At 40.1% G+C, this 17,576-nt stretch overlaps 1 protein-coding gene across 1 annotated transcript; it reads left to right on the top strand.

Moving 5' to 3' along the window:
* Positions 1-343: 343 nt before the first annotated feature.
* Positions 344-17,105, top strand: dnajb14 (DnaJ heat shock protein family (Hsp40) member B14). Its single transcript, XM_056280191.1, has 8 exons — positions 344-501; positions 7,354-7,528; positions 12,369-12,514; positions 12,884-13,072; positions 14,130-14,215; positions 15,085-15,194; positions 15,538-15,710; positions 16,204-17,105. Exons 1-8 carry the CDS (start codon positions 369-371, stop codon positions 16,326-16,328), a joined length of 1,137 nt encoding a protein of 378 aa, XP_056136166.1. The 5' UTR covers positions 344-368; the 3' UTR covers positions 16,329-17,105.
* Positions 17,106-17,576: the final 471 nt, after the last annotated feature.

A 17,576-nucleotide genomic window follows, 5' to 3' on the forward strand; every position in this document is an offset into this window, starting at 1 on the left:
ATCAACTACGATACGAATTTGCGAGTTACGACGGGCACACTCACGCAAGACCACGAAGACGGTTTGGATGGAGGGGATACCCTAGGGGAGGGGAGGAGGGATCAGAGTGGGTGGGGGTATTTTTAGGGGCGTGCTATGTAAAATGTTGCTCATCTCTCCAGTTACCAAGGACAATTTTGGGACCTCCTTTCTCAAACTTGAATCTGATGCCAAGTGACCCTCTTTTACGTTAAGTACCCCAAACCCCAATGTCTTGCCATTTCCATTTCCAGCATCTTCATCTCCAGTCTCTCCCGCAAACGTTCAGAGACCACGTGGTATGCCACAGGTGATCAGCTGACCGGGTCGGGGGAGGAAGAGGAAGGAAAATGGAAGGGAACAGAGACGAAGCAGAAAAATGTATTACTATAGCATCCAAAGCTTTGGAAGCTGGAGACAAAGAGAAGGCTTTGAAGTTTCTCAATAAAGCAGAGAAACTCTACCCGACTGAGACAGCCAAGGGTAATGTATTTTGCGTGTGTTGACACTTGAATTAGCTATTAGGCTAGTTAACATGGGCAGACGAATAGTCCAGTACAGTAGGGCTGCTAGCTCTGTAAATCGACATCTAACAAGTACCCATCGTTACGTGGGGGGTTGACTGGTTGGCTTAGTTTATCTAGCCAACTTTCAACGTCGCCTGATGTGCGTAGGTGTGAATAAAAATACGTTTGCATATGAATAAACCGCAGCTAAAAATTTCTAGCATGTACAGCTCACTGACGTTGGATTGACAGGCCGATGGTAAGCGTTAGCTAGCTGTTAGCGTTAGCTACCGTGTCAAGCGTAGAGGATCGATGATTTAACGCTACATTTTGATGTATGGGGTGTGTACAAACGATAACATATAACGCCACTCTTATCTCTAATGGGATATTCGGTTGTTGTGGATCCTGCTTGCTTACTTAGCGAATTTCTTCCGCCTTTAATTGTTGTTGACATTGACGAACCCTGCTTGGTGGTTCACCAACAAGCCATCTCACTCATCTTCGTCAGGCGGTAGCCTTGAGGGGATATTGCGTTTAGTCGTGTGTGTGTGTGTGTGTGTGTGTGTGTGTGTGTGTGTGTGTGTGTGTGTGTGTGTGTGTGTGTGTGTGTGTGTGTGTGTATATGTCTGTGTGTGTGTGTGTGTGTGTGTGTGTGTGTGTGTGTGTGTGTGTCGCAGGCTACCCGATATGAGTCCACTGTAGATGTGACTCCTGCATGCACAAGCATAAACGGTTTACCCAGCTTTATTATATTGTGATAATAAAGACAGGGTTAGGGTTGGACCCAAATGGTCGCATAGCACATTTTTATCTTTTTGGAAAGTACAAGTTTATATTCGACTTGGTTGCATTCGTGTGAGGGTCCACCAAGGAGGTTGCACATCCAAACTGACAGGCAAAACGGTTTTATTTGGTAGATTTTTTTTTTTTACTTTAGTGCTGCATATTAAAAACTTTTCCCCCCCTCCATATTTCCCGTTCAGTCGACTTGAGCGTTGCGAAAAACCTTATAATGGCAGGAAAAGCACTGGCTTTTCTGTTAGTGTGTGCTTGTATCTGTCCGCTGCTAATCTCACATACTACTGGACCTGTCAACCTAATAATTTTTCCATCAAGGCCGAGGTCGAAAAATGGCTTTTGGCATGCCACTACTGTTTGGTAGTGGTGTGTCACTCTCTCCGTCACTTCCACTGGCAGATACCACTTCCCATCAACAGATACCACTTAAAAACTGGTAGACTGCTGGCAGAGGTACCACTTGATTGTCGACAGAAGCTGATTTTGTTCATGGCAGATGCCAGTAAGAAGTGGTATCCGGCGTGACATACCAGTCAAATAGATTGCCATACCAGCTTTTAAGCTGCATCTGTCAGTGAGAAGTGGTATCTGCTAGTGGAATTGTCAGAGAGACTGACATACCATGACAAAACCGTAGCGGCATGCCAAAACAGTGATATACACAACTCCTGGTACAGGCTCTTGTAATATCACACATTGACTAATGCAACTCCATACTGGCAGGTCTCCCTGTGTGCACTTTCAAACCTCTGCAAATGATCCAGAATGCAGCAGCACATCTGGTCTTCAACTAACCCAAAACAGCACATGTCACGCCACTGTTCATATCCCTCCACTGACTCCCATTTGCTGCCCGCATCAAATTCAAAACCTTGATGCTCACTTACAAAACAGCAACTAAAATGGCTCCCTCCTACCTGAGCTCCCTCATTCAGGTCTACACTCAGTCCCGCTCACTACGCTCTGCCAATGAAAGGCACCTGGCACTTCCGCCACAATGGGGCCCTAAGTCACTAGCTATACTCTTGTATTCCGTAGTTCTCTGGTGGTGGAACGAGTTACCAAACTCCATTCAATCCGCTGAGTGCCTCCCCATCTTTAAGAAGAAGCTAAAGACCCAGCTCTTTCACAAACACCTCCACACCTGATGGTATTAATTTTGAAAAAAAATCGCTTCTATGCACCCTGTGCACTGCCTTTGTGCACTGCCTGTTGACACCTACAGTGCATCCGGAAAGTATTCACACCCCTTCACTTTCCCCACATTTTGTTTTGTTACAGCCTTATTCCAAAATGGATTAAATTCCTTTTTTTCCCATCAATCTACATACAATACCCCATAATGACAAAGTGAAAAAGGTTTTGTAGAAATTTTTGCAAATTTATTAAAAATAAAAAACTGAAATATTGCATGTACATAAGTATTCACACCCTTTGCTATGACACTCAAAATTGAGCTCAGGTTCATTCTGTTTCTACTGGTCGTCCTTGAGATGTTTCTACATCTTGATTGGAGTCCACCCGTAGTAAATTCAATTGATTGGACATGAGTTGGAAAGGCACACACCTGTCCGTATAAGGTCCCACTGTTGACAGTGCATGTCAGAGCAGAAACCAAGCCATGAAGTCAAAGGAATTGTCTGTGGACCTCCAAGACAGGATTGTATCGAGGCACAAATCTGGGGAAGGGTACAAAAAAATTTCTACAGCTTTGAAGGTCCCAAAGAGCACAGTGGTCTCCATCATTCGTAAATGGAAGAAGTTTGGATCCACCAGGACTCATCCTAGAGCTGGCTGCCCAGCCAAACTGAGCAATCGGGGGAGAAGGGCCTTGGTTAGGGAGGTGACCAAGAACCCGATGGTCACTCTAACAGAGCTCCAGCGTTCCTCTGTGGAGATGGGAGAACCTTCCAGAAGGACAACCATCTCTGCAGCACTCCACCAATCAGGCCTTTATGGTAGAGTGGCCAGACGGAAGCCTCTGCTCAGTAAAAGGCACATGACAGCCCGCTTGGAGTTTGCTAGAAAGCACCTAAAGGACTCTCAGACCATGAGAAACAAGATTCTCTGGTCTGATGAAACCAAGATGGAACTCTTTGGCCTGAACGCCAAACATCACATCTGGAGGAAACCAGGCACCTCTCATCACCTTGCTAATACCATCCCTACAGTGAAGCATGGTGGTGGCAGCATCATGCTGTGGGGATGTTTTTCAGCGGCAGGAACTGGGAGACTAGTCAGGATCGAAGGAAAGATGAATGGAGCAAAGTACAGAGAGATCCTTGATGAAAACCTGCTCCAGAGCGCTCAGGACCTCAGACTGGGGTGAAGGTTTACCTTTCAACACGACAGCGACCCTAAGCATACAGCCAAGACAACGAATGTGAATGTCCTTGAGTGACTCAGACTTGAACCCCATTGAACATCTCTGGAAAGACCTGAAAATGGCTGTGCAGCGACACTCCCCATCTAACCTTACAGAGCTCGAGAGGATCTGCAGAGAAGAATGGGAGAAATACCCCAAATATAGGTGTGCCAAGCTTCATACCCAAGAAGACTTGAGGCTGTAATCGCTGCCAAGGGTGTCTCAACCAAGTACTGAGTAAAGGGTGTGAATACTTATGTACATGCAATATTTCAGTTTTTTATTTTTAATAAATTTGCAAAAATTTCTACAAAACCTTTTTCACTTAGTCATTATGGGGTATTGTATGTAGATTGATGAGAAAAAAAGGAATTTAATCCACTTTGGGATAAGGCTGTAGCATAACAAAATGTGGGGAAAGTGAAGGGGTGTGAATACTTTCCGGATGCACTGTATGTCCTATCAGACTTGAACCTTGTTTTTTGGCACTTGTGTTGTTGCTCCTGACTAGATCCTTGCTTGTGTTGTATTAACTCACAGCTTTATGTCGCTTTGGATAAAAGCGTCTGCTAAATGAAATTGTAACATATACCACTACCAAACAGTAGTGCCATGCCAAAAGCCACTTTTTGATCTTGCTGTCACTCAATGTTTGTGCACAGTTATGAATATATGATCATGGACTTTGTTATTCTGGTGGTTCAAAACCTGTTTTATACCGCAATTGAGCCCTAACCCCTCAGCTGGTTTTTTGTCCAAGTCTGAGCACCAGAGAAGGGGAGATACACAGGCATTACCTCCATATTTTCTCTTCTCCCAGTAGGCAAAAAAAGTGGTGGTTTGTCGCCAAGTACAAGCACTGGAGAAGGCGGATATGCCTGGCTGGGGATCTGCATTCTACTGAGAGCACTCTTTTAGTTTTAACATGATATTGAAATGTTGGTGTCATTTGAAGACACATGCCCCAAGAACTGTTACATGGAAAGTTCACATTTGTATTTGACGCTACTTCATCAATAAGTGTAGTTTCGCTGCATAATTGACTCAGATTTTGAAGGTAGCAGATAACTAAGGATTTTTACAAGGGCAGGGGAGGCAAGCATAGAAGAGGATGTACCAAGGTGAAGAGGTTGCCAACCCAAAGCCAATTTCTTAAACTAGTTTCCTCGTATCTCCTCTTTGACATGTTTGATGAAGTCCTATAGGTATTCAGGCACACAACCAAGACAATCAACAATTGGCTACACATGAAACTTTTAGTCGAGGCGTGAGTTTAAGGGCTTGGAATTGACATGTACCTCCCAATTCTACATAAGAATGATATTTTAGTGCTGATTCGATACAAATTGGGATTCCCAAATATCACAATGTTTTATATATTTTGAATTCATATTTTATAAGTTTAATATTTTATCAGTTTATTTTATTTGATATTTTATAAGCAGCACGGTGGCCCAGTGGTTAGTAATCTTGCCTCACAGCAAGAAGGTCCTGGGTTCGAACCCCAGGGTTGTCCAACCTTGGGGGTCATCCCAGGTCATCCTCTGTGTGGCGTTTGCATGTTCTCCCCGTGTCTGTGGTGGGTTTTCTCCGGGTGCTCCAGTTTCCTCCACCATCAAAATGACATGCATGTTAGGGTTGATACTCCTGTCTGTGCCCCATGGCAAGACAAACTGGAGTTGGTCCCTGGGTGCTACACTAGCGGCTGCCCACTGCTCCTAGCTACACAGCTAGGATGGGTTAAATACAGAGAAGAATTCCCACGGGGATTAATAAAGTATATCAAAAGAAAAAAGGCTGTATCTCCCCTTTTCTAAAGTAAATTGCAATCATCAGAAAACTAGTCATCACATTTTGCCATCAAATACTTAAACATGAATATACTTCTCTCAGTAAACAAGCAATTGAAATTCAAAAATTCAGAGATATCAGTCTGCATCAAACCTCTTCACAGGTTCTGGTAATTGTGCTTCAACATTGCAATTCAGGGGAAATGCTGCAATATTAAATTTGTCACAGCATAATATGATTTTGCACTAAGCTGATCCGCCGTACCCGCTCGTATTGTTTTCTGTTGAAACTGTTATGGTTTGGGTTTTTGCCACATTGTTTTATTCAAATATGAGTAGTCTCAGAACATTTTTCTGAATTACCAGAGGAAGTTAGTAACACCCCTGCCTACCGTTATATTCTAGTTGGAGTAAAATGGAGGAATCGTACCAGTGTCATTATTTCCTTCCAAAGTGTCGGGATGAGAATGAAAAGGCTCACTTCCTGTATTTTTTTTTCTCGGCTGGTGCCAAGGGTTTATTTTCCACCTAAACCAACTAATTTGTGTGCAGGGGCTTGTTTAAGGTACTATTAAAGTTTAGGTTTCCTACTTTTGAACCCAGATCTCATGAATACATTGAAGGGTGTCTTTTTAGAGTCGTATCAACTAAAACTTTGCTGATAATTTCAGTATTAAGAAACTTGCTTCTTTAACCACTGGACTTCTACACAGTCAAATGTGGCATCCATTTTAGTCCTCAAAAACCATGCTATATCTTTGTTTCGAAAACAGGAAGCTCACATTAGTCACATATCTGTATGTTCGATTAAAAAAAATAAAATAAAAATAATAGGCTCCAGCATCCCCACAACCTTGAGAGCAGGATAAGTGGTTTGGATAATGGATGACTGGATGTATAATAATAATAATAATAATAATGATAATGATAAAGGGAAAAAAACAACAAACGTCACAAACCATGCTGTTTTTCACTGGTCCTATGAGGCCCCGTTATATCCTACTATTGTCAAACTAGGACCAAATTTATTATCTATTTATTGATCTGTTTGGAAAAAGAGACCTGTAATTGAAATAAAAACTGAATAAGATGCATGTGAAGAAAAAAGGATTACATTATTATATACATGAGTAAAATACATATGCTTTTGAATTGTATTTAATTAACTATCTCTTTTAGTTTTGATCCTTCTTCCCTTCACTGATGATGTTTCCTCTAGCTTTAATCACTTTTTTTTTAACAAGCTAATTTTTGCTACACTTAGCTGTGTTAGAAAAATGGACATGGGGTGAGTGTAGCAGGACAAATTGAATGACAGGTCATAACTTAGGGTAACTGTTGGCATCCCCAACATGACTAATGGTATGAATAATAGAGGGATAGTCTCGCAACATGTTTTGCTTCTTCTACACATGGCTAAGTATGTGTAAAATCATCTTTTTGGTGATGAATTGTTAAGTTATCTCTCACTTGCATGACAAATAGTGGGGGTAAAGTGGTGGTGGAATTGAATGAAACGAAGAAGAATCAAAACTGGAAATAAGAACTTTGATCAAACAAAATTCAAAAGTTAATGTATTTTTCTCACACTGCATTAAAATTTTACTAATTTCCATGCAGTTGTACGTTTCATAATTTCTTTTCCATCAACTTTTCTTTCTTCACATGGCTGTCTGGCAAATTTGGCCTTGGCTTAATCTTAACTGAACATTTAACATTGTTACATCAGTTATGCTTTTTATTTTTTGGTCAGTTACTTGGCACATGAGACGCACACATGCATGTATGCATGCTTACATACATACCTCATCTTGAACATGCCCTCTTATGTTTTGTTTTTTTTTCTTAAATTATTTTTTCCTTCCTCATCCAGTCTTATTAGATGCGTTGACAAGGAATGGGAGCTCGGCGGGGAATGGTGCGTATTGCAGGAAACCAACAAAGAATTCTGAAAGCACCAGTGCCCCACCAAACGGGGACAGCCAAGACTCTGGAGGAGTAGGAGAGTCGAAGGGCTACACCAAAGAGCAGGTTGAGGGTGTGCAGAGGTGAGAATTAAATTATTATGATCGCCCTAATATGTCTCAACTTTCATGTTTCAATGTCTTTTCTGTTACTTTACTACTTTATTGGTGTGGGGTTTTTTTCAGTGCCAATGCCGATTATTAGTAATCAAGGAGTTGGATGACTGATATTGGGGGCCGATATTTTTTATTTTTTTTGCATTGATACGAAAAGTTAAAATATGCTAACAAAAAGGCCATATTAAATGAAATTCTTTAAAAAAAAAAAAAAAAAAACAACATTTCAACAGGATTTTCTTTTTTGATTTTTTTTTCTCCACAATTGTACCTGGCCAATCACCCTGCTCTCTGAGCCGTCCCGGTCGCTGCTCCAACCCCTCTGCCGATCCGGGGAGGGCTGCAGACTCTACCACATGTCTCCTCCGATACATGTGGAGTTACCAGCTGCTTCTTTTTCACCTGACGGTGAGGAGTTTCACCAGGGGGACGTAGCGCATGGGAGGATCACGCTATTCCCCCTCCCCCCCGAACAGGCACCCCAGCCGACCAGGGGAGGCACTAGTGCAGCGACCAGCACACATACCTACATCCAGCTTCCCACCCGCAGACACGGCCAGTTGTGACTGTAGGGACGCCCGAGCAAGCCAGAGGTAACACGGGGATTCGATCTGGTGATTCCCAAACAGGAATTTAAAAAAAGCAAAAGTGCATGCATCTACAATAAGGTACAGATTTTTTTTAACATTTTGAATGTAAATTTTCAATAATTGAAATAGGGTACAGTCACACGTGCGAAATTAACATTGGGGAATATTCACCTCCTTTGCACTTCCATTGTATGCGAGCAAACGGGCAAGTAAAACATTCGCTTCCGGGGGGAAGGAAATTCGCGTCTTCGCTTTTCGTGGAGTTCAACTGTAGTGAATTTTGACCGGCGAATCTCCAGCCTCAACCAATAGCAAAGAAGTGTGTTTGATTGGCCCCACTTGGCGTCATATTCTGCACGACAAGATATGAATTCGTGTCAGCAGGTGATGGTCATTCTCCCGCATTTGCGCATGTGTGGCCAGAGCCTTAACAAGCTCTCCAAATAGCTTTCTAAAACAAAAAAAAGAAAAATAATTAGCTTGATTTAGTTTTAAGTTCTAACAGGTCTAACTGTGGATCATTTTTCAATCCATGCCTTGCATTTCAGTCCATGTAGTTTTAATTTCCTTTTTAATTTATCTTAAATGTATAAATAATTATACATAATTTGAACTTATCTGTTGTCTCTCATGACAATGATGTTGACTGTAAAATTCATAAATTTGTCAATGTTTATAAATCAGCATAATTATATTTTTTTCCCATTAGACATCCAATTGGAAATGGTGGGTGGAAGGGCTCCCAAAAGTCCAAGGGTAAACTAATAATGACAAGGGTGGAAACCCTCTAAATTACAAAAACATTTGTTAGCCTCTCCACCGCAAAAATAATCAAGAACATAAATGTAGGAACAAAAGATTTGATGCAAGCTGACAAAATGCAATGAGCAGTTGTCAGCTCACATTAAAGCCCATCTTTTGCTCCTATGCTTGTTTAGGCTTTTTTTTTGCAAAGGTTTTTTTTTTTTTTTTTTTTGGGTGTGGTGCCATCAAGAGCAGTGTGTTAAGTCAGTCCATTTTGTTTGTCAGTATTTAGTGAAATGAATGCATACACTAGTATTCTTAGAGGGACGAGAGCAGTCATTACAAGGTGTGTGTTTGTGTGAGGCAGGCAGAGCATGCCTTTGGCAGAGAGAAAGAGCAAGAGAAATTGTTACTGAGTGCATTTTCTAACTTGGTATGCTTTTTTTGCCAACTACCAAGGGAGTTATACAACTTTAGCATGCTCTTAATTGGAAAAAGCCTTTGTGCCACTCAGAAATTCTGTGTGACTTTTTGCATCTGTCCACAATTACAGAGAAGGTTATTGATGGGCTATCCACTCAATGTTAAAACCATTTCACTTATGCTGCGGGCAGGACATTGAGCCAGATTTTTTTTTAAAAACCTCCCTTTCAGAAAGTTGTCTGAGCAGAGAATTCCATGCATCACATATTAAGGGACTTTGTTTATTTGCAAGTGCATCATTCAAAATTATTATTCTGATTATCTGATTATCAGATCCGATCATTGCCCAGCCCAATAATCGGTTTAACCCCTCCTATGTAAATTTAGAAAGTTTTTTTTGTTTTGTTACATCACCATCCCCCATCCCAGTCCCTGGGCCCGTTTCATTTGGTTTTATCATAATGCCTCGCCTACATTGAAAGACTGAAGATTGAGATTAGCAATAGTTTAACTCCATGTTTGAACTTGGATGCTTCACTTTACATCCCTGCTTGTCATAGATGCACATGTGGGTGGTAGACATATTTAGACCCTTATATTGGCTCAAGGCTTTGTCAAAATGTAGAGATAACATTATCAGATATCAAAAATGGAGGCAGTGGTATATTGATCGGCTTTGCTGTTAAACCTTGTTTTCACGTAATCATACAGCATGGTGGCCCAGTGGTTAGCACTGTTGCCTCACGGCAAGAAGGTCCTGGGTTCGAACCCCAGGCCGTCCCAGGCCCTTTATGTATGGAGTTTGCATGTTCTCCCTGTGTCTGCGTGGGTTTCCTCCGGGTGCTCCGGTTTCCTCCCATCATCAAAAAGGCATTCATGTTAGGGTTAATACTCCTGTCTGTGCCCCGGAGCAAGGCAATGGAAAGAAGAACTGGAGTTGGTCCCCGGATACTGCAGCTGCCCACTTATCTTATACAATAGGATGGGTTAAATGCAGAGAACAAATTCGTTGTAAGAATACAATGACAAAATAAAGTGGCTTTGCTCCTTCATAATTAGTGCGACTATAAGAAATAAAATGCACGAGCCATTGCTTTAAGCTCATTTTAACAAAATTCACTCTCTCAGTCAGTTATTCTTTACATGTTATCCCCAAATCTGCTTCAATCTCTTACATACAGATCCTTTCAGCTTTAGTGAAGATGGCCTTCATTAATCCCTCTCAAGTTTTTCATGGGCAATGTGAAGCCTTTTGTTTGGATGTTAACAGCCTGGGACAGATGGTGTCTTCTTTGTCTTTTTCTCTGCTATTTACGAGTTCCACTAAAAACCTCAGTCAAGAACACCTCTGTCAACTTCAGCCATAATTAAAACAGATTTTTTTTAATAATTCATTCAGTATCAGAAACCTAATTGCAGTCATTTCCCTCTATTTTCCTCCTAAACTAAATTGAAAACATTTTTCAAATACTACGTTATACGTGTGGGCGGAAGTTGTTACATTGATTCACCATCAGAGATTTTAAAAAGTCTCAACAGATTTTATTCTCTCAAAAGTATTACAAACTTCCTCACATCTGTTACACGATCTTTTATCACAGTCCTGATGCCTCTGCAAATATTTTGTCTCCCTGTTGCAAGGAAATCAATAGAAAAACCTGGTTCATTAGCATTAGCGCTAATGAACATCAAGGACAAGTCACAAGTTTTATGCCTAAATATAATCAATTTATATCGTCATGTCAGCTGGAACATGTAATGGTTTTTTTGTTTTTTTTACTTTCTATACAAATGCTGAAAAAACACAGCTATACTTGGCCTGCGCTAATGTGTAATTTTATTGTCATTACAGCTCCTATCTGCTCTGTGTCTGGGAGCAAACACTGAAAAAACATCTCTTCAAAGCAATTGTTCTGCCAACTAATGCTAATTCTTTCCTCACCACCACTTGCTGTTGCTGATGTTTTTTCTTTGTATCATATGTTTTCCCTTTTAGGCTAATATATAGTGCCTCCTTTATAACCCTTTGTTTGCTGTAATGGCTTCTTGCCTGACAGCCAGATTAATGCGTTTGCCATGTGTAGCAAGCCTGTGTTCATACAAAAGTGGTATTTCCATAAAAGTCCCACACTCTTAAGAAATGTGGTTTTGGGATATTTTGTGATGAGTTTAGGCCATGTGCTAGCAGAGCTGCTTTCAGTGGCCTCATTTGGGCCTTTTATCTGTAGCCTAATGAGGACACTGCAGTCTCTGCAGGGCTGTGCACCCATAACCATTGCTATGGGAACCTCTGGGGCTTGGATACCTGCCCAATTGAGACTCAGGGAGCCAGTTAGCCTCCTGGTGCATCAATACCAAATCTTTTGGGCAACTTAATAGAGTATACATTTAATAATCACTACATGCATAGAAGAATCTACACTCTGTTTTTCTCCATTATCTTTTGTTTCAATTTCTGAATGACCGTTCCAGCCATGCAAGTTTTTCCTGTATTTACCAATCCTAACTGATGATGAATTTATGTCATAGGCAGCTGCATGCCATAATACCCAGTACTGGACCATCTCCTGCGGAGTTTCTTTATTAGAGAACACTGGAGCCATGCTTAGGGAAAACCAAGGAAGCTCAAATGTTCTAGAAACAGTTAGACACATCAGAAAAAATGAATTGCAGCGTAAATGTGGAGATTTGAACTCTTATATGGTACCTGTAACATACAACACACAAACCAGCACAAAATGCAACAAATTTGTCAGATCTTTTCTGCAAAGGCAAGAATTTTCTATTGTTAATTGTGCCAGGATTCAAATCCATCTGATCCAGGGACTTGGGGTTTACAAGGTAAATAGGGTGTATAAGCACAACAGGTTGGTTCCACCGAGTAGACCACAGTGTGGTTCAAGTGTATGATCAGTCTTTTTCCCATTCTCTGTCCAGAATGGAAGACCTCATGAGCTGGGATCCCTGTCTCATTTTCAGATTACACTCTTTATATATGAATGAGAAATGAGTCCCTCTTTCTTTTTTGTTGTTGTTGGTTTTTTTTTTAGAATAAAACGATGTAAAGACTACTATGAAGTACTGGGTATCAGTAAAGAAGCCAACGATGATGAGTTGAAGAAAGCGTACAGGAAACTGGCGCTCAAATTCCATCCGGACAAAAACCATGCACCTGGAGCAACGGAGGCCTTTAAAAGTATGTTTTCTTTGGATACGTTGAGCTGTTTTTGGAAGTTTCTCATTCACTTGCTGTAACTTGACACCTGGATGTAACCCCTGACCCACAGCTTGTTGATGCCACAAAAGAAGCTGACATTGTTGACCCTCCCTGTCATTGTTCAAACACTGAATGGACGTTTGAATGTTTTTTTATACTGTTCCACTGTTACCGTCAGCGGTTATTCTATTATTTGGCACACGGCTTCACGATATCCTTTAGTAAAGGCAAGTTTTGACAAAAGACAAACCGGTGATGCATTCAAAAGTGACATTTTAATATTGAAGAGAGTAGCGGAATATGAAGAGAAGTTATTTGAGTCTCGCTGACCTTTCTGTTTGTTTGCAGAGATTGGAAATGCATATGCAGTACTTAGCAACCCTGACAAAAGACGGCAGTATGACCTGACGGGAGGAGAGGAGCCCAGCAGTCCAGGTCATGCACATGGAGGAGGGTTTGACTTCCACAGGGGCTTTGAGGCTGACATCACTCCTGAAGACCTCTTCAACATGTTCTTTGGAGGCGGCTTCCCCTCTTGTAAGAAACACCTGTACAGACACTTTTTGGTTTTAATATGGGTTGTTTTTTTTGGGGGGGGGGGGGACTGAAGCATAATTTTGCAAATTGTTGATTAACGTATACTGGGAATTTTAAATTGAAGATATCTCAATTGCTATCAATTTGTTCTGTTTCTGTCTTTTTACATTTTGGGACATAATAATCACTACACTGCCCTTTTTTCTCCATTCCACATTGGGAGACCTCTACATAAATACCCTTGTGTCATTCATATCTTGAGTTCCTCAGATAATTATTTACAAAAAAAATTCTGGTTGTTATTACTATGGTTTTCTAACAGGAAATGTCTTTAATTTATCAAGTCATAGGCAACATCTAAATAAATAAAATACTGAACTTTATGATTTTATCTCCAATTTCTGCAGGGTAAATAAACTCTTAGTTCTTAGAATGTGTAAGTAATAGTTAAGAAATCCTGTGGTTTTCTCCAGTATTTCTCTTATTTTGGATTTGTTTGTTGTCAGATCAACATTTAAGAATGGTATCGACCTATTGTTCTTCTTTTTATGTATGTTATTTGTGGGAAAATTACTGCACCTCATGAGCAGTTCATATTCCTCCAAAACGGTTTCCTTTAATATTTTTTTCAAGTGTGAACATCAGCTATCCTTTTATATGGTCTTAACTGTATTAAGTGAAGGTTTGCTAGCACATGCATTAAATTTAAGAACAAATAGTATCCAACATCCAAGGACTATGTGTAAAAAAAAAAAATTGTGCAGTTTAGAATGTTGATTCTTGCTCAATTCTCTCAAGAAAAAATTTGAGTAAGTTCATAAAATCTCACGTTAAACTTAATGTAAAGCGCCCAAACTATACTCCTCAATGATTGCAATTTTGCTTTAGCCCAGAAGATGCCACTGTTGCAAGCTCTGTTTGATATTGGTCTCAAATTAGAAAATGCTTGGATGATGTAATGTCAAGTTTGTTTGAGCTTCTTTTGGGTGAAGCACACAGCCATACCTGACTTGTAATTGGTGTCTGATATCATCGTTAACTGTGTTTCTATCTACAGCGAGTCCGCATACCTTTACCAATGGCAGGGCGCGCTACAGCCAGCAGACGGATCAGAGACAAGAGAGGGCGGAGGAGAGGGGAGATGTATGTAAACTGGTTTATATAGGAATATGGTGTATTTATGAATTCTGTCTTGGTGAATATAATCACTTTGAACCACAATATAGCTATTTTATATATTGTCGCCCTCTTAGGAGTTAAACCCTCATAATAGTCCTATGTTTCTTCTGTATCTGAAAACTCCGGACAGTTTGAAACCTAAAAGCCCTCCCTTGCATCCTAAAACACCAAATTTATTTTTGCTAAACACAGAGCCCTTTCTGTAACTATAGAGAAAGGTGTCAGCCAGGATGCATTAGAATAGCTTTTCCTCACTAAGGTTAGCATAACATTTAGACTGAATGGAAAGATTTGAGTGGGTAGTAAAGTTATTAACACTGCAATATCCAATGTGTTAGAAATGTATTCTAGTGTCTGTAGTAGTGTTCCGTGTAAGTCTAGGCAAAGAAGAGATTACTTGTGTCAATAAGGGGAAATTTCCTGATAGACCATTCAACATTCAAGAGAAAGTACCTTACATTTTTAATTCTTGTATTTTTTTTCATCACCTTATATTAATTGTTTCATCATAATCCTTGTTTTACTGGCTCTGATTCTCTTCATTTTAATTATGCTCTTGTGACTTTATCCTGACCGTGTTTTACCTTGTTCTGTTTAGCAGATCTGGCATTATGTCCTATATTTGTATTGTTGTTTTATCTTGACTCTGTGCATTATTTTATCCTGTTGTGTAAGGCATCTTGTAACATTGTTTAAAAAGGTGCAGTATAAATAAAGTTTACTGTTATTATTATTATTAGGACTGAGTTGTGGGAGAAATGGTTATATTGATCTTTTAAAAGGTAGAAATCTTCATTAGACTAACATGTTCTCAGTGTGCTGTCTCTATATAGGGTGGCTTCTCCATGTTTATCCAGCTGATGCCCATCGTGGTCCTGATCCTGGTCTCAATCCTGAGTCAGCTGATGGTGTCAACTCCCCCCTACAGTCTCTACTCTCGTCCGTGCGTACTCACACAGAAAAACATACTCATTCACTGTTTGTCATTAAGGCAGGAAGCCAGTGTTTGTGTGCATGGGCCACAGTGGTTGGTAAAAAAAAAGACAAAAAACAGTCTGTTTTTACTATTTCACAAGTCAACTGGATCTTAAGCTCTCCTATATTTCCTGTTATTACCTCGAAAAATGATAAAAGTATATATATATATTGGAGGGTGGATTCCATATGATTAATGAAAACTTTACAGAATAGACGTGTTTATGATGTACTTCCTCTTACGGTAACGTGTGGGAATAAATGCATGTATCAGTTTTGTCAGCACGTTTTTGTATGCCCTTCCATCTCAGATCGACGGGTCAGACCGTAAAACGTCAGACAGAGAACCTTCGTGTCGACTACTATGTCACCAGAGATTTCAAATCGGAGTATAAGGGCTCAGCACTGCAGAAGATTGAGAAGAATGTTGAGGAAGATTATGTGTCAAATATCAGGAATAATTGCTGGAAGGAGAGACAGACAAGTGAGTCTGATAGCGATACTTGGAAGATAAGTTATGTCTGGACTTACAGCATTTACTGTGCACTGATGTGAATTGATAATACTTTCCACAAATACGCATAATGGTGCCTTTTCAGTAAACTGAAATCACTCTCTGAAACTCAAATACAACTGCATGCCTAGCGTTGTTTTTAGATTTTATCAGCATTCTTTAGCTTGTGGTATCATAAGTACTGAATGTGAGAAACGGTTTACTTCTAAATTATTTTCAAATTGGTTGAATTGAAAAATCATGTGAAAGGCATATCCAATGTCTTCAAATTCAGGTTTCAAAATGTTAATTCATTTGTCCTAACAAGACATGTATTCTATGTTTTATGCCAGTCGATTATCTCGAGTGCCATTTAACTTTCACCCCATTTGTCTAAAAAGGCTTTTTTTTTTTTGGACTTTTTTTTAATTGTTTGTTTGTTTTGTTTTTTGCTTACCCTAGTTTCTTTGCCTGTATCACACAGAAACAGATCTGCTGTATGCTGCCAAAGTGTACCGAGATGACCGTATGCGTAAGAAGGCAGAACTCATGACCATGGATAACTGCAGGGAACTGGACAGACTAAATGATCTGTTCAGAGGTGGATGAGCTGGCTACACCTGGACACTTTTCAATCCGATAAATATATATGAATAATATGTATGTACATGTTTTGAAGGAAAAAAAATCAGAGCTAGGAGCAAAAACACTAAAGTACTACTATTACTGTCAAAGTTCTAAGTTGTCTCTCCCCCCATAGTCCTCTCTCTCTCCCTCCTTCCTCCAATACCACCCCAAGAATCACTTTGTTGCATCTATGTGAGCCCTAAGAACCAGGGACCCCCCCTTTTCTCCTGTACTTGAGTTTCCTGGAAGTGAGAAGGAAAAAAGGACACTTGATTGTAAAGCTGAACATCGTCGCACTTTGACTGCATCCGGTGGTGAGAACCCAAGAGACATTCTCCATAATCAACTCAATCATCAGAATGAACTGTGACATTCGCATCAGCTTCCTGATGTTAAAATATCTTGGAAATTATGTGGGGTCGTCCAAAATTGTGGCCCTTCCCCTTGATCGATAATAAATCCAAGAGAATCCAGAAGAAATCCACCACATGCCACATGCTTACCAGCTTCCTGCTCACGTCAAGGTTTGGATGAAGTTACATGGATCATGAACAGCATTTTTTTTTTTTTGCTACCAGAGAACATTTTGTGTTGTCCGCTCCAAGACGTTAAGTTAGAGACTTACACAGAGGGACATTAAAATTATTGTTAATAAACTGTTGTACATTTTCATTTTTGAATGTTTTAAGTTTCTGACATTATTTAAGTAACTAGAGAAATAAGATTTTTTTTCCTCTTGATGCTGAACTAATCATTTGAATAAAGTCATTATCATAGACCGTCTTAATTTAATTTACTGAATTGTCTAGTTAATCCAATGCCTCCCACACGCTGCAACTGTCTGTGGCCCACCCCATCTGGTTCATCAAGTGATTATGAAATTGCATTTGATGAAACTTATCAAGGGCCAGTATAGTTGAAAACGGAACATTAATTGACAAAGCCACATTTGGGCCAGATAGCCAATGTATGAGAATTATACATGCTGTCGGATTAATTATTTGTAATTCTAATTTATCCAAAATCTCTAAAGTGAGATATTTTTGTGCATCTTGAATACATTTATTCTTGAAATATGAGAAGCGAAACGGACGATGACCTCGTCAACTAGTGATTACGCGCAGGTTAGGGTTCTTTAATACCCGCACCCACCCGACCCGTTAGGAGAGCCAATCCGCACCGCCCGACCCGCTAAAATGTGCGTTAATTAACGACCCGAACCCGACCTAC

The sequence above is a fragment of the Lampris incognitus genome, chromosome 5 (assembly GCF_029633865.1).
Source record: "Lampris incognitus isolate fLamInc1 chromosome 5, fLamInc1.hap2, whole genome shotgun sequence".
Taxonomy (NCBI): domain Eukaryota; kingdom Metazoa; phylum Chordata; class Actinopteri; order Lampriformes; family Lampridae; genus Lampris; species Lampris incognitus.